Source organism: Culicoides brevitarsis, chromosome 1 (assembly GCF_036172545.1).
Source record: "Culicoides brevitarsis isolate CSIRO-B50_1 chromosome 1, AGI_CSIRO_Cbre_v1, whole genome shotgun sequence".
In the NCBI taxonomy this organism is placed as follows: Eukaryota; Metazoa; Arthropoda; class Insecta; order Diptera; family Ceratopogonidae; genus Culicoides; species Culicoides brevitarsis.
The window spans coordinates 41139481-41166906 of NC_087085.1; the positions used below are offsets into that span (position 1 = coordinate 41139481).

General features: G+C 24.0%; 1 protein-coding gene across 1 annotated transcript in view; it reads right to left on the bottom strand.

The window, feature by feature from the left end:
- LOC134837844 (neuroligin-4, Y-linked) overlaps positions 1-27426 on the bottom strand; it is a 55688-nt gene continuing 28262 nt past the window's right edge. The window contains exons 2-8 of the mRNA XM_063853236.1: positions 9969-10186; positions 7859-8008; positions 5803-6871; positions 4686-4804; positions 4386-4622; positions 1531-2400; positions 1-522 (exon numbers count right to left, since the gene is read on the bottom strand). Coding sequence (XP_063709306.1) covers positions 254-522; positions 1531-2400; positions 4386-4622; positions 4686-4804; positions 5803-6871; positions 7859-8008; positions 9969-10186 — 2932 coding nt within the window. The 3' untranslated portion in view covers positions 1-253. The remainder of the gene's footprint in view (positions 523-1530; positions 2401-4385; positions 4623-4685; positions 4805-5802; positions 6872-7858; positions 8009-9968; positions 10187-27426) is intronic.

Below are 27426 nucleotides of genomic sequence, written 5' to 3' on the forward strand. Positions count from 1 at the left end.
TGTGCGCGTGTTATTTCAACACCGCGTTAGAAAAATAAATTTTATTGAGTGAAATTTGATAAAGTTGAACGGTGTGCGATGGTTAGAGGAGATGGTTTACCTGCGACGATAACAAAATGTGTCGGGAGCGAGCGCGATAGAAGAACACCATCATCGTATTTGCCTGTTGAAGCCACAAAACAATGTTTATGTTTGTTAATGGCGATGTTGTTGTTATCGTTGGTTTTGGCGGTGATGGTGCCTAAAAATCAAATCATACTCTCATTTCATCCATGGCTGCCTTCGGGATTGGGGTTTGTTGTTGTTGTTGTTGCTGCGACGAGATCGTTGCCGTTGTCGCCGACGACGATTGCGAGGAAGAGGATAACAGAGGGCGATTATCTGCGGGACTATTGCTACGACTACAGCTACTCGATTGGTGAATTATTTGTTGCGGGCGCGAATGCGAGTGCGGATGTCGTCCCAATGTGTGCGTATGCACGCCGATGACACTTCCATTTGGCGGTTGTTTCTGCTGCAAATCTGTGAAACATTTTTTTTTTGTTCAGAATTCTGTGAAAAGGTTCAATTTTGTGTTTGTGTGTGGAAGAAAAAACGAGAAACGAGCGAAAGAGACACAAAGAGGTGTAATTAATGTAAATCGAGTTGTGCGAAACAGGGTGACAATTTTTTATAATTTTTTCAGAAGTAATTTTGAAACAAGAAAATGAGTAAATTTTTAATGAAAATAACTCATTTAAAAAAAAAAATTAAAATTATTGAGTTAAAAAAAATAAAAATTATTCTAATTTTTTATTTAAATTAAAATAATTTTTAAGATTTTTTAATATTTTTATGAAAAATTTTAAAAATAAATATTTTAATAAATTTTTTTTAAATTAAACGAATATAATGAAGAAATTGATGCTGTTTAATTTTTTTTTATTTTCTTGCAGTTTTATTTATTTGTTTAAATATTATTTTTATACTTTTAATTTTTTTAAAATTAATTTTTAAAAATTTTGATATTATTATGCTTTACAATTTACATTTTCATAAATTTTTAATATTAAATTTTTAATTTTTTTTTTAAAAGAGTAAATTTAAGTTTAAAAAAATATTTTAAAATAAAAAAAATATATTAAAATTACCTATTTCAGAATATTTTAAAATAATTTTTTTTATTTTTTTTAAATTATTTTTAATTTTGTTTTTATTAAAAAATATTATTTAAAATAATTTTTTATTTTATTTTTTAAATTATTTGTAGATAAAATTTTGAAAAATATTTTTTAATTATTTTTTCAAGATTATTTTTAATTTAATTTAATTTTAATTTATTTTAATTTTTTATTTTATAAATTTAAAATTTATGAATAAAATTTAATAAAGTTAGTTCGACTTTAAAATTATGAAAAATTTTTAAAAAATTTATAAAAATTTTAAAAATATTTTTTTATAATTTTTTTTTTAAAGAATTTATTTTTCTGTAGTTTTAATGAAAAATTTAAAAGTAATTTGTCACCCTGAGTGTCAAAACAAGAGCCTTACCTGTATTATTTAACGTCGCTGGATTTCTCGGAAGCGTCATGCACGACGCAGGATTCGTGTTCCCGCCATTCCCGCTATATTGCATCGTCATCATATGTTGTTGCATTGACAAATTACTCGATTTTGGCAGTGTCATCATGCCCGCACTCGGCACTGACGTCGTAAAAGACGACTCATTCGTATTAATACTCCGATTATTATTGCTCCCGCTGAAATTCTGCGTCGTCTTGATGGGGATTGTAACGCCCGCTGTGATCGGCATTTGCGTTTCCGATGATTTTTGTTGCTGCTGCTGCTGCTGTTTGGCGTAACACGCGTTATTGGGGATTTTCGTTTGTGCCTGCGTCGTGGTCATGCAACCCGTTGTCATGCCTCCGTGCCCCGGCGAACTTGTTTTCATTACATTAATTTGCATCGAGTTGGAACAAATGTGCGGCGATTTCTCCCCCGTACTCGAGAGGATGAGTGCGCCGGTATCGTGATTTTCTACGTCGACGATGACATTTGCGCTTTGCGAGTGCCCGAGGTGAAAATGAGCATGTTTAATGGGATCGAATGATTGTTGATGGCCCGGGCGTTGTTGACCGTACTGCTTTTGCAAACTTTTTACCTCTAAACGCGTCTTGTCACGTTGGTAGTAAACGCCGGCAAATATCAACACGTTCAAAATTAAAAGACTACAACCGATGGCGATCGTTACCGATAAGGCAGTCGAGTAGGCAGCGTAACCAGCTGCTTCGTATCCCGCTAAAGTATCTTGCGTGGAATTGGCAATGTTGGTTGTTGCGTGTGCATTTCCGCCGCCGTAACCCGAATAATTTCCCAATGGGATGCACGTGGTAAATGGCAGCGGATCCATCGTTGTTATTCCTAAAACGAGAGAGAAACAAAAATAAATATTAGCAAAAACGAAAAAAAAAAGTTTTTGGCAACTATCCTTTAATTTAATACAAATAATATGACAAAATTCTGTTTATTCAAAAAATCGTTAACGTTCTCTTTTGATTTATTACGGCGTTGCGCGAAGGGAGTAAAGTGAATTTTGATCATATTTTATTGTTAAAAAGTTTTTGTTTTTTTTTCTTTATTATTTTAAGAGATTGCAAATGTTGACTTTTTCAAAAGTTCGAGTATGAAATTTGGTAAGTTTATTATAATTTATCCTTGCATTTAATTTTTTTTTAAATATTTTTTTCAGATAATTTTTTTTAATTTTCAAAATTTCATATTTTTACGATATTTTTTTATTTAATTTTTCATTTAAACTATAATTTTTTTATTTTAAATTCATATTAAATAAGTTTTTAATTTAATTTAATTTATTTTAATTTTTTTAATTTAATTTTTTTAATAAGTTTAACATTTTTAATAAAATTTTATATTTCTTTTTTAATTTTTTTTCAAAAAAAATTTTTTTTTTTGCAATAGGTTTTCTATTTTCACAAATAGGTATATTTAAATTTAATTAAATATTTAATAAATTTCATATTTAATTAATTAAATTTTAGAAAACTAAATTCATAAAATTTTTAATTGAATTTTAAGTTTTTAATTAAATTTTATGTTTAATTAATTGTTTTTCATTCTTAAATTATTATTTTTAATAAATATTATTTAAAAAAAATATTTTTTTTAAATTTTTTCAAGCAATAATTTTTTTTTCAAAATAAAATATTAAAAATTAAATAATTTTTTCTTTCGTCTAAAAGTGTTAAAAAATTAAAAAAAATAAAATAAAATAAAAAATAAAAAAATATATTAAAAAATTAAAAATGTAAATTTTTCAAACGCTTTCAAAAAATTATTAAAAATTGGAAAATACTAAATTTAAAATTGTTTCTAATTGAATTTTAAATTTTTTTTTAATCAAAATTAATTTTTTTAAATTAGTTTATTTTTATAAAATTTTGAAAAAAAATTATTGAAATAAAAAAAATATTATAAAAAAAAATAAAAATTTAAAAAAAAATTAAATTAAATTGAAATAATTTTTTTAATAGGTATTTTATTTAAAAAAATAATAAAAAATATTTTTTAGATGTTTTTTTTTATTCGAACAAAATGAGAAGCTTCATATTTTTCTCAAAAAAAAAAAATATGTTGAAATTTGCAATCTCCAATGAAAATATTGTTGCGGCATCACGATAAATGTTCGTTTCCAACAAAAAGTGTCTCCAAATGCGAGCAAAAAAAAAGTTTAAAACTTTAAAATTTGACACCAAACTTTTTTGTCATCTTTCACAAGCGACAAGCGACACACCGCACCAACAAATATCATCGTCAGCATAATCACAAACATCATCACGCATATTCTTCATCATTATTCTCCAATCTCCAGACACACTCACTCATTCTCGCTTCTCCGTGTGTAACGAAGTACGTCATTTTCTAGCGGGATACCAAAGAGTACAGCTACTAAAGATATTATTAATGGATTGTTTGCATTTCTGCTTTTTTTTTCTTCTACGTTGCTCATCCTCGCTCGCTTTTCATTGTCAGCAGTTGGAAACTTATGAAATATGACAATGAAACATGAGCAAACGCGCCTCCTCTCATAATAAATGCAAAATGATGAATATTTTAAGAGGAAAAAGGTCATTGGTAATAATACGTTTGAGCTTAATTTTCATGTTCTCTATTTTTAGTGTCGACGTTTTCGTTATAAAATGGCACACGATGACAATGACGATAATATTATTTTAATGGAAAATTCTTCAAATCTCCGTTTTGAGCTTTTTTTCTGCTGCGAAAAAGTCATAAAACTCCGTGACACAAAGAAAAAAAATTAAAAATCGGTCAATTTAAGTTCCCTTCGTGCAAAATCGAACGTTAATCGATGATAAATGGACACGTACCTGCGCCGAGTACGAGCTCCGTGATGTTGTTGCGTCGCTTGTAGCTGTCGTCGAGAAAGGCAAATCGTGAATCCGGCTTTACAATTCCCTCGTACAAGTTCATGTCGTCGTGATTCTTGAATAAATTATGTCTGGCGATGACATCTTCCATGCCGGCTTTGTGTAGTTCGGGAATTAGCTTGAGCCAGATGGAGAGTTGATGCGCACGGAAGTGATTTTTCATGCGTGGCTTCATGCCTGAAAGGAGAGAAAAAAATATTAAAAATTGTCTCTTTTTGCGTTTGAGAGGAGAAAAATTACCAATTTCCAAGTATTTTTGGTGAACTGGGTCGTATTCTTCCCACGTGACGCTTCGGTAACGATTTCTTTCCTTTGATGCGGGCAACACAGAGTCTTGGCGATGATGCTCATTGGGATTACTGAAATGGAAATTTTCGTTTAAAATTAGATTTTCTTTGGTTTCGAATCTTTCTGCGGAAAAATGAAAAATATTTTTCCGAGAAATTGTCAAGAATTATTTTTTTATAATTTTTTTTTGCTCATATTTGAGAAATATTTTTAATTTAATTATTTTAAATTTCAAAATTAAAGTTATTTTTATTATTATTAAAAATTATTTTTTTTATTTTAAAAAAAAAATATTTAAAAAAATTTATCATAATTTAAATTAAATAAAAATTAAATAAAATAAAAAAAAATTAAATAATTTAAGTTAAATTAAATTTTAAAATATTTTCTATAATGAAGATTTAAATAATTAAAAAAATTAATTTAAAAAAATTAATTATTTAAAAATAATTTTAAAAAATTAAAAAAAATTTAATAAAAAATTTTAAATGAAAAAAAAATTAAATCAAAATTATTAATTAAATAAAAAATTAATTAATTTATTTTTTTTAAATAAATTTTTATAATTTAAAAAAAATTTTTTTAATGTTTTGAAAAAAAAAAATAAAATTTAATAAAAATAAAATTAAAATTAAAAAAAAATAATTTTTTTTTCTGAAATATAAAAAAGTTCAAAATTAAAAAAAATTACAGTAAAATAAAATTTCAAAATTTTAGATTTTTTATAAATAAATTTTAAAAATAAAATTAAAAAAAAAATTTTTTAAAATTTATTTTAAAAATTGTTCTTATTTAGAATATTTATTAAAAAGTCAAATAATTTCAATAATTTATTTTATTTAAAAATTTAATTTTAATTTTTTTATTAAAATTTAATTATTTTTTAATTATTTAATAATTAATTTTTTTTAAACCTATTTATTTATTTAATTTTTAATTAATTTATTTATTTAAACTTATTAATTTTTTTTTAATATTTTTAGGTAGAAAAATTATAAAATTAAATTTTTGGTAATAATTTTGGATCTCGAAAAAAATATTTTGAGTAAAAAAAAAGTTAAAAACTCACCCAGTTCGTGCAAAATTACTCCAATAGATCATCATCGCTTCCGATAACGCAACTTCGGATTTCGTATAGTTATGCGGAAAATGATTGAAACCTTCGACGAGAGGCGCTCCAAAGACATACGGCAAATCTTCGCCATGCACAGTTCCCATGCGTTGCGGATAATCGCCATCTTTCGTCTGATAATCGAAGACATAAAAAAAGCATTTTTGACTTTCATCGTCTTCGCTGCCCGGACCTTGCGGAGGCGTCGGAGCAAAAGTGTCGCCCGTATGAACAACCGGCGCCACAAATTGTGCATCAGATAAGGCTTGCACCGCCGCATCTCGCGTATTGATCGGATGCTGATTCGTGCGCTCCCAGTCTGTGTACTCGTTGACTATCGTATAAAAAATTTCGCTAAGATGATACGTGTAAGCATTCCTCACATACGTTCTCAGGATTTTGTCTCTCCGTTCGCCCTCGAACCCGTTTTGGATGTCGTGCGCACTAAAACGCCACAGCGCTTCGCCCGTCACGACGCCAAACAACAAATCGTAGCGTCCCGGTTGATTTTGCGATCGTTTCGTGGGACCTCGTGCCGGCGCATCATCCATTTCTTGATTCACGTGCCCCGTTCGTATCACAACGCCATCTACCGACGGGCCAAAAGCATTTAAAAAACTCGGTGGTTGAATGTCGATCGCTAACAAATTCTCGATCGGGACGTCGCGCAAACAATCGACAATTTGCTCGTGATGCCGAAACAGATCGTCGGGCACGCTGCAATTGAGTTCCTTTGCCAACTTGAGGGCATAAATGACGGGATCCTCGACCAGCGCCCATGACGAATGCGACGAGCCCGAAAGGAGGATTGCGCGATTGAACAAGCCAGGCACCATTGTTGGCGAACTCATAAGAAAATTGATGCATGCGGCGCCGCTTCCGTGCCCCGCGAGTGTTACCATCGACGGGTCTCCGCCGAACAACTTGATGTTCTGATTGACCCAATGTAAGGCAGCCATTTGATCCATGAGACCATAATTTGCTACGCGCGCGCGAATATGCGGGCTTGGATTGGCATTTAAAAAACCTGATAAAGGAGAGAGAATGAATGGAAAAACATGCAATTAATTACTCCCTATTCTCCGATAAATTTATTTGATTTTCATTATCGGTCGTTTTGCGATTTTTACAATAACAACTCGACGCTGCGAAGCGAAAAGAGGTAAATTTTACTTTTATTTTGTTTATAAAATATTTTCAGGTATTTTAATTTTTAAATTTATTAATTAATTTAATTTTAATAAAATTTAATGAAATAATTTAATTTAATTTTTAAAATTAAATTATCTCAAAATATTTCATAAATAAAAATTAATTAATTTTTAAATAATTATTTAAAATAATTTTTTTTTATTAAAAATTTAATTATTTTTTTATTAATTTTATTTGAAATTTTTATTTATTTAATTAAATAAATTGATTTTTTTCCAAAATATATTTTTTTTTTTTAATTTTAAAAATTAAATTTAATTAATTTAAATAAATTTAATTAATATTAACCTCAAAAATTAATTTTATAAAAAATTTTTTTTTCAACTTAAAATATTTTATTTTTTTTAAATTATATTTTCAAAAAATTATTCTCAGAATAATTTAAAAAATTGAATTTAAATCTATTTTTAATATAAAAGTATTTTTTTTAATTTTTGAGTAAAAATAATAATTTTCATCAATTTTCAGTTCATAAATTCAAAAATTTTTAAATTGAATTATTTTTTTTAAAATAAAATATAAATTTTGTCTTGATTAATTTTTTTATAGGTACAAAATTAGCATTGCAATAGCTTCAAAAGCAAAAAAAAAAAATTTAAATCTTTTTATGATCAAAAAATTTTTTTTTCAAGTTCTGAAAATTTTTTGAAATTCTAAAATTAAAATTTTAAGGTAAAAATTTAACTTTTAAGACAAAGTTTAAAACTTTAAAATAATAAAATGTTTCAAATTTCCCTCTTTTTCGTCTCACAGAGTCAATTTCTAAATGAAAGCAGAGCTAATCAACGTTGGATATACTCACCTAATATACCTAAACGATAATTTATAGTAACTACAACCACTTCACCGTAACTGGCTAATACTGTACCATCAAATGGATTGCCACTATTCCATTCAAATGATTCTCCATGTAGAAATACAATTACTGGTAATTTTTGTTCTAACGATGATGCTGCAAATGGATGAGATAGAAAAGAGATATTTTATTGCAGAGCCATCAATTGAAATTGTCTTATTGAAAATCTCGACATGAACATGGCAATCAGCGCAGATAATTTTTTTTTCACTGAAGACACAAAAAATAAAACTATTCCGTAAGAATTGAAGCAGAATCAAATCTACTGATAAATTGGTTGGCAATCGACGGGGTGGACAAAAATTGGAAATTTATCTGATCGAGGTAATAAAAATTTTCCCATTTTTCCGTTTAAAACTTTTTTTTTGTTCTGTCGTTAAATGTCATCGTCATAACTGTCATTATTTCTGAATGGCAAAAAAATTTACATAAATCGAATTAATTCTAAACGAACAATTCAAAATGACGTCAATTTAATGGGTCTATCTAACGACACAATAGATTAAAAGTTTCGTCGTGCCTTGAAAGTTTCGACGAAATTTATCTCTTTTCGTGTTTTGCTTCTTTTAAGAATTTTTTTTAAATATAAAATTTTTTTTGTCAAAAAAATAAATTTAATTTTTTTTTTAAAATTTTATTTTCAAAAAAAAAAATTTATTTGAAAAAATTTAAAAAAAAATTAATTAAAAAAAAAAAAATAAATTGAATTATCAAAATTTATTCAAAAATTTATGAATTTAAAAATAAATATATTCGAAAAATTAAATAAAATATTTCAAAAATGTTTAAATGTTAAAATATTAAATAAATTAATCAAATTAAATTAAATTTTAAATAATTTAAATAATTAATTTAAATTTAAATATTTAAAAATTCAAAAAAATAAATTTATAAATTAATTAAATAAAAATAAATAAATTTTTAAAATAAAAAAAAAAAAAATTTGTTAATTTAATAATTTTTTTAAAAATTAAATTTTTTTTTAAATAATTCAAATAATTTTCATTAATTTAATAATTCATAAATAAAATATTAAACAAAAAAAATTTAAAATATTTTTTTTTAAAAAAATTATTTAAAAAATAATTTAATTTTTAATTAATTAAAATAAATTAAATGAATTAAAAAATTTAAAAAAAAAAAATTATTAAATTTTTTAAATTTATTAAAAAAATTAAATTTTTATTTTAAAAATTCCAACAAAAATTCAAAACGCAAAAAACTAAAATAAATAAAAATTTCCCAAAGGGATAAAAAAAAATAAACTACCATCCGTCTCCACAAAAAAGCGATAAAATTTTAATGTCACGTTAAAAAAAAACAGATAAAAATCCGTTATTTTTCCGATTTGATTTCAACAATCGTTCAATTAGAGACGTGCGAGAGCGTTCTCCTATATTTATTACTCGTGATTTTGAATGCGATTCATTATTATTATTGTTGGTATTGCAGGAAAAAAAAACGTTTAGGGAAAGTTAAAATTTCCTGCTTTTTATTCTTTTATTCGCTCATGCATGCAGGAGGCTTAACTTTTTCAATTGTTTGCGAAATAAAAAATTACCAGCTTAGATTCAGATTTTTTTTTATATCAAAACTATTTTTATGGCGAGGATAAAAAAAAAGTTTTTCTCGCTCTTTTTTGTTTTGTCCGGATTGGTTCCGCATTCGATTCCAAGGGATTTTCTCGTTAAAATGCAATTCGTGTAAACATTTTTACTGCAAAAATTTTCAATTACTCGCTTTTCTGTCTCTCAATGACAATTGAAACGGGTATTTTTCTTTCTTCCTCCAGCGTCTAAAAAGGGGCGAAAAAGTGCATTGTAAGGCGATGATAATAATAATATTTTTTCTCATTTTTTTTTGCAGGATTAGGCACGACTACGACGACGCATTCGGATGTTCGTGATTGTAATGCCCAATTGGATGTTTTACAATTCAATTTATTTTTTCTAAGCTGCGTATTTCCGGCAAAAGCTTAACAAGCCTTAAATAAATATTTTTTAGCCACGTCGAAGGTTGTTGTTGGAAAAGGACACAGGAAAAAAAAGTTACTTACCATGCATCGGTGAAAAAATATTCAAATATAAACAGTCCTCCGACTGATTCTGTAAAAAAGGCAATAAACGTTTTAGGTATTCGAGACGTCCTTTGGGCATTTTCTCTAATGCCAGCGTTTCATTTAAGATATTTGGCAGTCGTTGAGGACACACAGGACTAAATTTATCGGCGACTCGCACGCCATCCCAAGGATCTGCAGCGCGTGTTGGTGCAAATCTGCAAAAAAAGAAAGAAAAAAACGAAAAAATGAGAAAAATATTTTTTTAACCAAATAGAAGTCGCAGCATGAAAAAAGGATCGGATCGTCGATGTGATGGGAATTTTACATTTTTTCTTTCGACGTCTTTATTTTATTATTTTTTTGTATCTTTTTTTTTATTTATTTTCTTTTTTTTTCAGAAATTACAACTGAACGAGCTGAAGAAGATAAAATCAAATGAGACACTTAAATTTCAATAAATTGTTATTATTATAGTGATTTTTTCACATATTTGACAAAAAAGGGAAAAAACTTTTATTTTCTCGCCTTTTGATGGGCCAATGCACAAGAATCACGGTCACATCAGCGAACTACGGAGAAATTAAAGTTGATGATGTGAAATACCTTTTTTTATTGCCAACACTCATTCTTCGTCGGGAAATGTAATTTTCCTTCAACAATAAATCTCTCTTGTTTCATGTCTTTTGCACACGAGCAAAGCCGCTGATATACGAGCGTCATCACTCAAAACGGGGCAAAAGTAGCAAAATTTCTGAGCAATTTCGCAGAAACTAAAATTCCTTCGTTACCTGAACTTCCTTTTGTTCCGTTTGTCTTGTCATTTGTGTGAAATGTGGGCGCTTTTGTCTTAGACACGAAGAAGAAAAAAAAAGAGTAGAAGAAAAAACTGCCCTTTTTGCTCAATTCGCATGAAAAAGCAGCAAGGCAGTCAGCAACAACAACAACAACTTCGTTACCCGATGTAATAATTGTTTTTGTGTGCGTGTGCTTGTGATAATGACTCGTGTAAATTATGAAGATCCCTTTTTTCCGTCTTTTAGTTTAATTAATCGTAAAAACCAGATGAAAGGGTACCAAACAATGTGTGCAATGTGAAGGAATTGTGTTTCGAAATTGCAAGAAAATATTTTAAGATTCATTTTTTTAATTTAATTTTTTGAACTAAAAAATAAAATTTACAAAAAAAAAAAATTAATTTTTAATGAAGACAAAAAATTTTATTACCTCAAAAAAAATTAATTAAATTATTAATTAAAAAAAAAATAAATATTTTCTGAAAATTAAAAAATAAATATTTAATATAAAATAATTAAAAGTTAAATAATTAATTAAAAAAAAAAATTTTTTTTTGAATAATGAATATTTTTCTGAAAATTTATTTTTATTAATTCTATAAGAAAAATTATTACTTGATTTGTCGAAATTTTGTTACTTGACGATTTTCTAAATTTTTTTTATTTTTTCGTATGGAATTATTTAGGTTTATAAAAAAAGTTCAAAAAATAAACAAAAATATTTGAATTTAAATTTTAACAATAAAAAATTAAAAAAAATTCTTCTAAATAACAAAAAAAAGAAATCTTATTTAAGAAAAAATAAATAAAAATAATAAAAAAATAATAAAAAATAATTTCATAAAGTAAAATAAAATAATAATGATAAATTAGGTAATTAAAAAAATTCGTTGAAAGTTAAAAATTTTCAAAATTAAATTAAATTTAAAAAATTAAAAAAAATTTGTTGATTGAAAATTTTAAAAAAAATTATATTTAATGAAATTATTTATTTGAAAATAATTCAAAAATTAAAGAAAAATATTTGAATATTTAAATTAAGATATATTCATTTCAAATAATTAAAAAAAAATATAATTTAAAAAAAAATTCAAATTTTGTTATTTTTAACAGAAAAATAAAAAAAATAAATAAATAAAATTAAATTATAAAATATTAAAAATAAATTTTAAAATTTGGTATTAAAATTAAAAATTTTATTTAATTTTTTTTCAATCAATTTTTATTTTTTTTTAAATTCAAATAATTTATTAACTAAAAAAAAAAAATAATTAGTTAATTTTATTAAATTAAAAAAATTTTGTTAATTTTTAATAAAATTCATATTGGATTTTATTTTAATTTCAAAATCTTAATTTTTTTATATCTTTAACTTTTTTTTTTTTTTTTGAAAAACTTCAATTTTTCACAATTTAAAAATAAAGACGATCTTTGAAGAAAAAAAAACAATTCGGAAGGAACCGTTTAAAAAATTCCATTCATCTAAAGAGAATAAAGGTTAGCAGCCTTTAGGCGTAAACTTTCTTTGTTTATTCTTTGCTCCCAATATTTTTCCTTCTTTGAATAAAATAAAAAAAAAGTCTTGCATGAAAACACGGATTATCCAAAAATAAAATTCCGAAACCTCTTTAAGGGAATTTTATTTATTTATCATTTCAAGAGTCTCCAAATTGTGTAAAAATGAGTCTAATAATGAACACACAACGCAAAAATGCCCTTCGATAAATAAGACTCGGGCAGTAAATAATCCTGTTTGTTCTGCCATTCTCTAAACGAGAGGAGTGAGTCGAGTGAAAAAAAAAGTCTTCTTTTTATTTGTCTTGTGGGAATAATATAGATAGAATCGAAATTAAGCAACGATACGTGGTCGTGTGTGTGTGTGTTGTATTATTCAAAGAGCGATAAAGACAAGTTCTGCTCTTAAATAACAAACAAACACACAAAGAAGAGGAAAAATAAATGAATCGAGTGTTTTCCATAACAACACGAACGAAGAGAAAGAACGAGAAAAAAACACAAAGCGGGCGAAGTAAATATAAATAACGAAAAATATAACAATGGAAAGTGTGTGTGGGAACAGACAAAAGAGTGCTTTAAAGTGCCTAAAAGTGTAATAATAATATCCGAAAAGAGCCATTAAAATAAAGGGAGACGCATATGGAATATTTTTTTTACTTCAAAAGTCAAATAATAAAAAAGAAAAATCCTTTCGCCTGACATTTTTTCCTCGCACTAAATCGATTTTTTTTTGATCATTTAACAAAAAAGCACCACGTTGAGTGTCATCATATTGTACAAGACACATAAAACAATCAAATATAATATAAAAAGGTTGTTCCTTTTTTATTCGTTTCGACAGGTAGACGAAAAGATGTTGTAATAAAGCAAATAACAAATCGGATTATTCTTCTTTTTTTCTGATTTTTCTCTCGTGCCGCTCGTGTAAAAATTTTGATGTATATTCAAAAAATAAAATGCGATGAAAAAAAAAAGAGTTTCTTTGCATATTTGATTGATGTTATCAAATTGTCAATTTGTTCGTGTGTGTGTCGTCCTCATTATGTCGGAAAACTTTCTCCTTTTGCCAATGCGAGACTGAAAAGTGGCAAATCCTATTTCGGAATGATTGATTCGATATATTTCTCTTTTTTTTTTATCTTATTTCGCACGATGATGATGACGAGGTGAGGCTGCCGAAGAGCATTTAAGTAGATTTTCTGTTTAACTTTTATTTTTTTTTGCGAATTTAAATTGGATTTCAATCATTTTATTTATTTTTTTTTGTGTAGGGAATTATAACAATGTGATTAAATATTATTAAGCGGAGACTTGAGCGGATTACAAAATTGATTTTATGAGGAATTTGAATTAAAATTGGTGAATAATAATTTTTTGACCTTCATTTATGGAAATATTCATGTGTCTCAAGGTAAGATTTTTTTTAAAAAGATTTTTAATATAATTGCAAGAAATTTTTATTACATAGCAGTATAAAAAAAAGTAAAAAAAAATTGTTACAAGGAAAAATTTTGATCAATAAAAAAATTCGAAGAAAAACTCCTTGAAAGAAAAATAAAAATAAACTTTTTCAAACATTTTTTAATGATGTTCTTTGATTTTTTTGCAACTTTTTTTGTGTGCAATAAATTTAAAGTGGATTTTTTTTTTCAAGAAAATATGTTTAAAGAAATTTGTAATAAAAATATTTTTCATGGTTTTATTGAAATTTAAAAGAAATTGATTTTAATTAATTTTAATTTTCATGTTCTATTTATTTAATTTAAATGATGTTCAATGTTAAATGAATTATTTAATAAATATTAAAAATTTTCTTATGTTAAGATTTCTCTTTATTCAAAAGCATTTTTTTCAATTGCCGCTGTTTAATGATGAGAACCTTGTTATTAAAAAAAAATAATTTTATTAAAAGTTTTATTTTTGAATTAGTTAGATGTAATTAAATGTAAAAAAGTAAAAAAAAAATTAAATTAATTTTTAAAAACTTTTTCTGAATTCAAAAATTTTTAAATAAATTTGCACTATTTTTTTAAAAATAACATAAATTTTTATTTAATTTTAATTATTTTTTTTTAAATAAAATTATTAAATTAAACATTGTTGTATTAATTAAAAAAATATGAAAGAAAAAATTTAAATTAATTTTATAAGAAAATTTTTTCTGAATTTAAAAAAATAACAAAAAATAAGGTTAAAAAAGTAAGTAAGTAAAAATAAGTAAAAAGTAACATAAAATTATTTTTTTTATATTTAATTATTATTAATAATTTTTTATTGTTTATGAATATTATTTAAATATTGTTTTATTAAATAAAAAAATATAACAGATAAAATAAAATTTATTCAATTAAAATTAATTGTAATTTTTATTTATTTTATATCGAATTATTAAATAAAATATCAACGATCGATATTATGATAATTCATTATTTTAATAATTAATTTATTTAAATTTTTTAAATTTTAATTTTTTTATGCCTCTTTTTCTTTCCAAAATAATAAAAAAAAAATTTATAGCTATTTTATTTAATTTTAAATTTAAATCGAATATAAATTTAATTTAATAAAAATTTTTTTTATCATGCAAAAATATCTTAAAATCTAACATATTGATTTTTTTTCAATAAAAAAAACATTTTGAAGGGTAAAAAAAAATATTTTTTTTTTTTATTTTAAAAACCCGACCATTTTTTTCTACCCGAATTTCCTTCTTTTTTCGTTACTTTTCCTCCTACTTGCAATATATTCTCGCAATATTTTTTTATTTTATTTATTTACATTCCATTCCATATCTAAATTTATTTACTTTTGTTGTAAATAACGAAACTTCCGATATATTTCGTACATTTCGAGAGAATTTGTATAAGAAGACTCTTTATTATCATTATTATTATCATTCGATTGGATATTCCATACGAAAATTTCTATACTGAGCAAATAATCTGTAAATAAACATAATCAAGTATTATTCGAACGAAGAGCAGCTCCGCAAAGATTTTATGCATGCCGATAATCTATTGAACGTTTCCCGGAGAAATCTAATATTTATCGTTCAATAAACACCATGCAAGTAACTCCGACAGCATTGCCAGAAGCATAAAACCACTGCGTTTGTTTGAGCATAGAATCTAATTTATATCCTTTAGTTGCTGTTATTATTGTTGTTTCTCTGCATATTCTCGACGAACGTACATCGATGGAATTAAATAAAGGCAATTATTTCAAGAGAGGGCACAAAGTAGTAACATATCGCTCAAAATCACAGGAAGATAAATAGATTAATCTCAGGAATGCATCGTTGCATGCGATGCGAACGTAAATCTTGAGGAAACGTTCAAATGCCAAACCACGAGGAGACGTCTGGTTTTTACGGTTTGAAAATTTATGTCTTTCCCTTGATTTTCCTTAATTGAATTGATTGCTATTGATGTCGACAAATGACTTCGCAACAACACACAAACGCAAAAAAAATCACATAAAATTTCTTTTAAAATGCTTTTTGCCTTCCAGACAACAAAAATTTAATCCTCGCAACGAATGCATGCGAAGTCATATCATCAACTCCATGCAACAACGACGCAAATCAACAAATAATACGGCAATAAATCAAATTAGAGCTTGAATAAAAGTGAAGTCACGTTTTGTCTATTCGGTTCGATTCGAGAGAATGCCAAGAAATGTTCCTCTTCCTGTATTTATTTTTTTTGCCCTATCAACATCATTTATGCTTTGATAACTTTCATTTTAGATTTTTTCCATTATTTTTCGTTCGGCTTTTTTTTGTGCAAAGTACAAAAGACGAGTAATATCATTTAATTTTTTTTTGTTCGGACTTGAGTTTATTATATGAGGCAGTGACGGATACAGAAATTTTTTTCTTAAAAAATTAAAAAAAAAAATATTAAAAATTATTTTTAAATATTTTTAAAAAAATTTTTCTTTTTTAATTTGGAATTAATTTTTTTTAATTAAATTAAGCTATTTAATATTGATTAAAAATTAATTTAATTTAATTAAAAATAATTTAAAAAAAATATTATTTAAATCAATTTAAATTTTATTAAATTAACTTTAATTTTAATTATAATTTAATATATAATTATATTTTAATTATTATTTAATTACAAAAATTTTTTAGGTAAGCATAAGAAAATAATTGCTTGAAAAAATATTTAATTTTTAAAAATATTTAAAATAAATTTTATTTTATTATTTTTAAAAGCTTTAAACTTTTATTTTTTATAATTTATAAAGTTTTTATAAATTTTAATTTTTTCAGATAAATTTTTAAATATTTATTGAATTCTCTAAATTTTAATTTTTAATTATTTTATTTCATTTGTTTATTTTTTGAAGTTAACAAAAAATTAAAACGTAAATTTTTTTTAACTTTATTTTTTTTTAAATTTTAATTTTACATGAATTTTATTTTAATTTTTAATATTATTTTTTTTTAATAAATTTTAATTTATTTTATTATTTTATAAATTATTTTTTAATTTGTAATATTGATTTTTTTATTTGATTTTTTTTTTTGTAAATTTAATTTTTTTTTAAATTACTAAATTTTTTAAAAAATATTTTTATTAATTTAATTTATAATCCAACATTTTTTCCGAATAATTTTTAATATTTTTTATTTAATTTTTTTTTTATTTTATAAAAATTAAATAATTTTTTTTTAATTTAAAAATTCTTTGCAGTACATCCCTGATATTTCCTATAAACGAAGGTTGTCCTGCAGGCAAGGAAAAAAATAGAATAGAAAATAAATTATAAATAAATATGTATTGAAAAGTGCATTAGATGATGACATACTCTTGGCATGCTCTTCCATCGTTCCTCTTTCTACTTTATGCAAAGTAATTCAATATCAAAGTTTTAGTTATTGGATTTTTTTTCTCTCTATGTGCCTTTCCTGCTGCACCCTTTTAAGGCTTAAATGGAAAGGAAAAAGAATGTTTTGTTTGTCGGAAAGATGCATGAATAATAATAATGATCTTGGGTTGGAGTGGAAAATAATAATATAGCATCTTGAAAATCCGAGTCCATTGAACACACAACAAAAGATTATATTTATCTGGGTCAATCAGCAAGCAGCAAGGGGAAGCAAGTGTTGACTCAAGTTTGCATATAGATTGAGTCAAGTTTGAGTTTGTCATGCGGAGAAGAAAAAAAGCCAAAGTGAACAAAAGATCTCTAAAGAATTTTACGTCCCTTTTTATTTATTAAGAATTTTCTTTTGTGTGCGTGAAGAAAAAAAAAAGAAGAAAAGGCTCGAAGCCCCTTGAGACGTTTCTTCTAATGACACCAATTTTCCTACATAATCATGAAAAAATTTGTCATGCAATATCATTTTCTGTTCTACATTACATCGTTATTACTCACATATACATATTTTGTAAAATATTTGTCTAGCTTTTTAAGAATGGAAGAAATTTATGTTTCGCAATTTTCAAAAAATTCTTTAAAAAAATATTTTTTTTATTAAGTATTTTTAATAATTTAAGAAAAAAAATAATTATAAAATAATTTAAAAAAAAGAAAATAAATAAAAATTAAATAAAAAAATAAAATAAATAATAAATTAGAAAAATTTTTTTTTTTAATTTTATTTTATTAAATTCAGTTTTTAACCTAAAAAAATTTTATTTTGAAAAAAATAAGATTTTTAGAAAAAAAAATTATTATTAAAATTATTTTTTTAAATTTTTTTTTAAATTAAATTAATTTAATTTTTAAAAATTTTTTATTTTTAATTTTTAATTTAATTTAATTTAAAAAATTAAATAAAAAAAATTTATTTTTAAAATTAAACTTTAAATTATTTAAAATTAATTTAAAAAATAATATTTAATTATTTAATTATAATATTTAAAAAAATAAAATAAAATTAAATTAATTAATTTGAATAATTTTTTTTAATTGAATTAAATTATTTTTTTTTTCAAGAAGTTTAAAATTTTTAAATAATTATTTTTTTTCAAATTTTCAAAAAATGTGCGAAATCTTAAATTTTCCCAACACATTTTTCGAAGTTCTCATCTTTATTTATGGACTGTATGTAAATCATCATCAAATATTTTCGTTCGCATCCTTTCCCTCAGCATGCAAGAAGCGGAGCGAAAGAAAATTCATCTAAATCAAAGTTATTTGCTATTGTTGCCTGCCTGGAAAATATTATTCGTACGAATCTCAAGACCGAGCAACAGCAACAATTTATTCAAATTTCAATTCGCATAAATTATTTTCGTCATCATCATCGTCTCCGAGAGAGAATATTCTATGCCATTTGCGAGAGATTCACATTCAAATGCATGCAAAATAGAAATATATCTACATATATGTAAGAATTTGATGAGGGACAAAATTTGCTCGCTACAAATTCCAGCAAGCAAGAAAATTTATTATCATTTATTAATAAAAAGGCTTTCGCTTTAAAACTGAAGAACAAAATAAAAAAAAGTTTTTTTGAAGAAGGTACCGGGCAAGGTTATTTACTACTATAAAAAAGTGATTTCCGGCTGTGGTTTAATAATGTTTAAACTAAAATAATATTAAAATATCATAAAACGAGCTTGGAGCCCCTTACAAATTTTACGACTTTAATTAACTACGGTTTCAAAAGGTACTTAAATAATTAAGAGCTACTCGTTAAATTTTTCGCCGCCGCCTTTGGTTACGAGTTCCCTTAATGCTCTGATTATCTCCTTGCTATTTTTCACGCTTCGCAGGATCAATTTTTCATTCATTAATTATTTAACGAGAAAAAGCAAAATAAATATCTGTCTGAAAATGACAATAAAAAAAATTCTCGTCGTCCTCGTCAAAACACAAAAAAAAAGAAATTCGTTCAACAAGCAACAAAAAAAGACAATTTTGTCGTCAGTTGGTTTTGTCGACATCATCATCGTCGTCGTCGTCATGGTCGTCTAGCAACTTGTTACTGCCTTTCCTAATAATAAGTAAAAATAACGTCGTTGTCTCTCTGTTGAACATTTACATATCATTATGCAATCTAATAATATTGCATGTCGCAGCGCACGACAAAATACAGAAAAAAATATGAGAAAATTTATTAAAAGGCAAGACCATGCGTTTCCACATTCCAACAACAAGAGACGACATGTGTTTGGAATAGCAAGGAGAATCAATAGTATTCGTCATAAATTTTTTATTCAGCTTTATCGCATTTTAATTCTACGATTTTGAGATTTTACATTTGGGTACTCCTCATTTCACAATTTAGTACTCCTCATCATTTAAAAAATTGATTTAATATTCAATTTTACCTAAAAGATAAGAAATTTTTAACATAAAGCCAATATTTATTTTTTTTTGTTGTTCTCAATTAAGAAATTTTTGAAATTTTAACTTTTTTGTACTCCTCAATTAAGAATTTTTACATTTCTGTACTCCTCAGCTAAAAGTTTTTACATTTTTATACTCCTCAGCTAAAAATTTTTACATTTTTATACTCCTCAGGTAAAAATTTTTACATTTTTATACTCCTCAGCTAAATTTTTTTACATTTTTTTACCTCTCAGCTTAAAATTTTTACATTTTTATACTCCTCAGCTAAAAATGTTTACATTTTTTTACTTCTCAGCTTAAAATTTTTACATTTTTATACTCCACAATTGATTTTTTACTAAAATTTTATTCTTTTGATGACAAAAAATATTTTTTTTTTCAGATTTTAATATGCTTCATTTTACAAATTCTTACTCCTCAATCTCAAATATCACAAAAAATTCAGTCTGAAGTTCTTTGTTTCTTCGAAATGCGACAAAAAACGACAATTTTAGTTTCACAGAATCCCATACAAGGAAAAATTGGACTGAGCAAAGGCAGAAAAGAGAAGAAAACAACAAAGAAAAGTCAATTACGTTCTTTTTTCCGTCAACGTCTTCTTCTTTTTCGTTGTCGTCGTCGTAATCAACCCCCTTCCATTTTAATTATATTTTCCTTCGTTGCTAAGTTTCTCTCGCAAACAAATTTTTTTTTTGAACATTTTCTTCTGCTTTCACTTCGTCTCGTGCGATAAAGAACAAAGATCCATATTTTTATCGCAAAGTAAACATCTAGCAAGAAAAAAAAACAACATCCGTCGAGTACAACAAAAAAAGTTTCTTGTACCACTTGCTTTCTTACTATCTCATCTCGACTCTTCTTCGTGCGACTTAATATCAAGTGGTTTGACCAACTTTTTCCCCCTTTTTCTTACATTTTTTTTTACATAATTTTCGCCGTTCTAATTATAATGTTAGTCAAGTGTATCTCTCCATTTGCGGGACTGAAGTGCGAAATAAAGTGCAAAAAATATGTTAATACAATAAAAAAAATGTCAAACGAGGATCAAAGGATCGAAAACCGCGACATTTTTTATGTGAAAAATTTCATTTTAATGAAAAATATGACATTAAATCGTCATTAAAAATTTTTTTGGGAAGTTATGAACACATTTTATTCATATTAACATGTCATCGTTGATGTGATTTTTGTTTTTTTAACACTTAAAACATTCATGAGTTAATTACTTTTTTTTCACATTCATAAAAATATTTCGAGTGATTTTTTGTATGTAAAATATTTATTTTAATTAAGTTTGATATGTTTAAATGCCAGACAAAAAAAAGTTTGATATGATGTTTTACATTGCAATATAAAATGCATTTTCATCAATTTTATTTAATTTTTGTACAAGTTTTTGTATGAAAACTAAAACTATTTAATTTAGGTGCACTTTTATGGTATGAAATTATTTTTTTTTATGTTAAATGAATATTTGGTATGAAAATTGTTTTATTTCGTTGATTGTTTGCTTAATTAATGTTTTTGCTTGTTTTGATAATAAATATTTTTTTTTTGTTAGAAAAAATAATTTTTTGTTTAAAAATATTCCGGAAAGAATTTTAATTTTGTTTTAATTATTAAAAATTTATAAAACAAAAATTATTTTAAAAGTATTTCTTGGAAAAAAAGAGCAATTATTTATCCTTTATTAGGGATTGTAAAAAATATTTTTATTTTGCAAAAAAAAAAAATAAAAATAAAAAAATATAAAAAAAAATTAAAAAAATATTTATATTAAACTAATTTAACTTTTTTAAAGGAAAAAATATTAAACAATATTTTATTGAAAAAAATATTGTTTCATGTAAAATTAATTTATAAATTTTTGGGGAGAATTTTGTAAAGGAAAAAAAAATAATTAATTTTTTGTTTAAAAAAATAATTTTTTCATAAAAATATAATTTTAAAAATTAAAAAAATTTGAAAAAAATGTTTTCGTATTGAAAAAACAAATTTCAATACAAAATTAATTTAATAAATTAATTTTTTTCTTATGAACATAAAAATAATTTATTTTATATTTAAAATTATTTTTTATAAAAAATAAAAAATTCCAAATTTTAAAAAATAAATTATTTTTATAAAAAATAATTTTTTGCATTGAAAAAAATATATAAAATAAAATAAATTTTAAAATTAAAAATAAAATTGAATTCAATAATAATAATTTTTTAAAAGTTAAATTTATATTTTTTTTTAAATAAATTAATTGAGAATTTTAAATAAAATTTATAAATTTTTTAAAATAATTTTTTTTTAAATAAAAAATTAAAAATTAAAAATTTTTAATAATATTAAATTTGTTAAAATAATTTTTAAATAAAATTAATTTTTAAAAATTTCAATAAAATGCGGTATTATTGGTTTGTCGTACGTCATTATTAGCCGGAAAATTTTTATTACAACCAATCAGAGTTGAAAAAATAAAAATATCAAATTGAATTAATTCATCCATTAAAATAAAATAATTGAAGCCTTTAAAAATCAGGAATTAATTTGAAAAAAATTTATTTGAAAAAAATTATTAAAAATTAATAAAATGAAATTTAAATCGTTAAAATAAGCTGAATTTATAAAATTTTATTTATTTTCCAAATTTTAAATTAAAAATTATTTTATAAACAAATAATTAAAAAAAAATAAAAAATAAATAAACTAAAATTAAAAAAATAAAACATTAATAAAAAAAATAAATAAAAACACATAAAAAATAAATAAAAAATTTCGACACCCCTATTCTATAATAATAATCCCCGCATAGTAACAAAAAAAATTAATTGATGTTTATAAAAATGTAATTATTCATTTTTTGTACTAAAACTTTTTTATTATACATTTTTTTTTATTATCAAGAATTTTCGGCTCTCTTTTCGACAAAGTATTTAAAATATGATAACGTGTCATAAACTTCTTCCTCCTCAACATTTTTTCGCTATTATTAAAAATTATGTTATAATGAAAAATGCCTTTTCCGTCTTCGGTTCGTTCGCTCGTGAAATGTTGTTCAGGTAGCGAAAACGACGTAATTTCATTAAATCAAATGTAAACACTTTTAAACTCCCTTTTATTCGTCCAAAATATACAAATAATCAGCTTAACCGTTATTATTGTGCGCGGAGTGTGTCTGTTAAAAAGTAATGATAAAGACTACGAGAGACCAAAGTGTATGTCAAAAATTTTCCAAAAGGATGCCATAATTTAACGGATGTCCTCTCGCTCTCTCGTCTTTTCCTCGAGAGTAAGATTTATGTTTGCTTTGTTTATGCGTGTGCGAGTAAATTTTAAGGGGGTAGCAGCTACATTCCAGGACCTTAATTCTGTTTTATTTCTTGTGTGTGTGCTTTTTATGCGGCTCAGTGAACAATAGCGCCCGACGACGATGCTTAACAACAGAATTAAATGTGTATGAAGTAAATTACAAAATCATAAATCAAATTGGTTAATGTCTTACTTTTGTTACCTCATATTTATTGCAATTCTCGGGGTTTGGGTTTAACTTTTTTTTTTACCGTTATTCGAGCTGAGCAAAGGAAAAAAAGGGAGTTCTATGAATTTTTTAGCAAAAAAATTCTGATTAGCATTCATAAAAGTAGTCGAAACATAAAGAAAGAAGGAAAAAAAGGAGAAGGATGGCACATAAAAAACGACTCTACAGAGGAAAAATTAAGACGTTTTAATGTCTTACTTATGACGATGATGGCGTGTGTTTGTATCGCGCGCGCGGTTCAAAGCTCAAAAAAGAACGCTTTTAAAGACCGTATAATTTGATGAAATTACAGCAATAAATCAGTAATATTTTCGCCCGAATTTATGACTTGTGTAAAATGTGTAATAATAATATTCATGCTAAAAATTATGGATTAAGAGAAACAAAAAAAAAAAAAAAAAAAAGAAACCGTAAATGATCCGCCCTTTACTCCCATTTATTTAGTTATTGTCTTTCACACGCTTTTAGGGAATTCATTAAAATAAACAACGCTAAATTAAATTATAGCTTTTACCGAAATAACACCCTGTGTGTCGGTTTCTGAGTGATTACAACGATCATGAGCGCTTCCTTTGGCGTTCGTGTGTGTGTGTTCGAGGAAGTTATAAATAATTATTTTTAGGGAATTTTTTTTTTGTAACACGAAAATTGCTATAGGCTTCATGAGCTGTCAAAAAAAAGGTTGGATCAAAAAATTCTGAGAAATAAGAATGTTTTAGTCTTTAATTACGAAAAGTATTTTTTATGATATTTTCTATCTTTAAAGCGATATTTAAAAAACATTAAAAAATTAAATTGAAAAATTAAAAAAAAATTAAAAAAAAAAATAAAAAAAAAAATGTTTAAAAAAAAATTATTTAATAAATAATAATTAAAATTCAATTGAAGAAATTTTTAATTTTATATTTAATTTAATTTCTTATTATTTTTTTTTATAATTATTTTAAATAAATTAATAATTTATTTCTATTGAATTAAGGTATTTAATTTAAATTAAATAATTTTTTTTTCAATTTTTCTTCTTTTTTTATTCTTATTTAATTATGTTGATTTTTTTTAATTTTTTTAAATATTTTATTTTAAATTTAATTAAATTTATCTTACATTTTTTTTCAAAATTTATTAATGAGTCAATAGAAATAAATTATTAATTTATTTAAAATAAATATGAAAAATTAATAAAAAAAATTAAAATAAATATAAAATTAAAGTTTTTTGAATTGAATTTTAATTATTTTTACTAAGTTAAATAATTATTAAAAAATTAAATTTAAGCAAATTTTATAAAAATGCAAAAATTTGAAAAAATTTTATTTTTTTAATTTTTTTTAATGTTTTAATGATTTTTTTTATTAATTTATTTAAATTTAATTATTTAATTTTTATTATTTTTTTAACTAAATTTTTAAATTTAAATTTGCTTAAAATTATTTAAGCAAAAAAATTATTAATAATTAATTAAAATTATTAATCTTTTATTTTTTGAGTTAAATTAAATTTTACCTTCATACAATTTTTTTAAACCTCTAAATTTAAGAATAAATTTTTTTTAAAGAAAAAATTAAAATTTTTTGTCAACACGAAAGTTATCAGAAAGACAATTAATCGCTTTCACAAAAAAAACACATTTTGACTCCTCAACTTGACATTTTATCTGCCAAGAAAAAAATCGCTTAAAAAAGGGTTCACGTCAATTAATTTCAATGATATTTTTTTCCCGTCAAGATAAAAATTTAGCAGCAAAAGAAAAATAATAAAAATGAGTTAATGAAAGGCAAAATTACAAGCATATGGCTTTCCGCCATCGGCAAGTCCATCGTTGATGAACCACTTTTGAGCAATTTTCTACAAAATAAGAAAAAATCGTTTTCAGACAAAATCTTATCGCCATCCAACAATCATCAAGTATCTCTTTTTTTATATCGTTCGAGAAGATTACAGGAAAATATAAAATGAAATTACCCTTTTTTCTTCATTTTTTTTCTTTTTTGTGCGACGTGAAGTGAAAGCGATTTTGATTATCAAGCGCTTTGTCCTTCGTTTTTTCCTTTTTTTTTTTCATTTTTCAATCGAGTTTTTTAATTCGTCCTTTAATGACAAAAAAATGTCGTTTATTTATTAATGTCGACAAAAAAAAAACGGAGGAGATTAATTTCAAATGGAATATTGATTGAAACGATCGCGCTCTTAATGAAATCTGCGACAAAAACAACAATAATCCATTTTCGGTTCGTGTTTTTGTAAATTAATTATAAATAATTGGGGGAGAAAAGGATTTTACGGCTTGATTTTTCGTATTTTCGTCGCAAATTTTATCCTTTTGAGGATACCGTAAATTGATAGATGGGTTAAATTTTGTAATTTGTTGGCAGTAAGTTATGCTTTGTCGTCATTTATTTGAAAATTTGGTCGATTTGTTGGTCAATTTTGCCCCAAAATTCAACTATTTTCGTCTGGATGTGCTACAATTTTTGCTCCAATTAATCTAAAACCACTCCAATTTTCTCGTATGTTGCTGAATTCCAGTCAATTTGAATTTTTGCACAGAATACAGAAAACGAATAGAACATCAAAGTACCAACTCAACTCCACTCATTGCAAATGAAAAACCACTTTTTGCTTTTTCCATTACATTTACAGTTCTGTAAACAATTGAAATTGTGATGTGATTCAACAGCATCAATAAACACATTTGGAGATGAACGAAATACGAAATGCAAAACGAGAAAGAGAGACAGAAACAAAAAAGGGGGAAAATGCATTTGCAAAACAAATAATTTTAAGTGAAAGCATCCATTTTGATAAGTTTTTAGATGCCATTTGCATTCGTTTTAAACTGAAAACGTTTTAACATAAAAGACAAAATTCTTCGAATTTGAATAGGAATTTTTGTAATTTTTGGTAAATTTGTTCTTTTCACGTGTGCTATTGTAATTACAAACTATTTTAGGCGGATAAATTTAATTATTTTATTTTTTTGTAATTTTCCCTTAATTTTTTTTTTTTGACAAAATTTTAAAATTTAAAATAAAATTAAAAGAAATAAATAAAAAAAATTATAAATAATTTAATAAATTTAAAAATTAATATTTTTGCCAATTTTTATAATTTTTTTTATAAAAATTATTTTTTAAAGAAAAAAAATAAATAAAAATCGCTCAAAAAATTTATTAGAATAAAAATTATTTTATTCAAAAAATTAATTTAATTTAATTTTAAAAAAATCATAAAGAATTTTTGTAATTTTTAAATTAAAAAAATGTAACTTGGTTAATTATTTTATTTTTTTCAACTCGGTAATTTTCAAATAAAATATAAAATAAAATAAAAAATTAAATTATTTATATTTTTTAAATAAAACATTTTTAATTTATATGATTATTTAAATAAAAAAAAACATTCATAATTTTTTATTACTTCGGTTTTAACTTTTAAAGTTAAAAAAAATAATTTTCATTTAAAATAAATATAATTTAAAATTTTTCTCATTTTCTTTTTTTTTTTTATTTAATTAATAATAAAATTATTAATTTATTTTTAATTAAAAAAATATTTAATTTATTTTTCAAAATATTATTTTATAATTTTTAAAAAAAATTAAAATAATAAAAAATTATTATTTTTTTTATTGAAAATTAAAATAAAAATTTAATTATTTTAAAATTTTAAATCTTAATAAAAAAAATATTTTAATTGTTTTATTTTATTTAATTAAAATTATTTTATCAATTTTTCAAATTATTTTATTATTCCTCCCCCAAAAATTAAAAAAAATATAAAATTTTCAATTTAACCGCCTAACAATTTATTTTTTATCGTAAAAACGATGATGACAACACGACCATTAGCTAATTTATGCGATTAGCAAAGAATTCGCTAACAAAGGTAGCGGCGCACAATGAAAAAAGCGAACAAACAAGCGAACGAATTTTCCACATATCCCTTTTGTTTTATTTATTCTCGGTGAATAAAATATTTCAGAGTTTGCTTCAGAAATTAAAATTTACTGAAACGAGGCCTTTTCTACATCAGCACAGCAATTGTGCGAACATAAACCATATCTCTCTGTCTCTCTCTGTGGCACACGAGAAATGGGGAAAAAGCATACGTGTTTTTATCAAAAGAGCGTTAATAATAATAATAATAAAATGTTTGCTCCATACGTTGAACACAAAAAGGAAACTTTAAATATTTTAAAGGCACAGAAATTTGTGTGTTCTGTTACCTTTTTTTTTGTGCGCTTCCAAAAATTTGCCTCGGTAAAACACCAACGAGGCTCCTTCTTGTTTATGACACACAC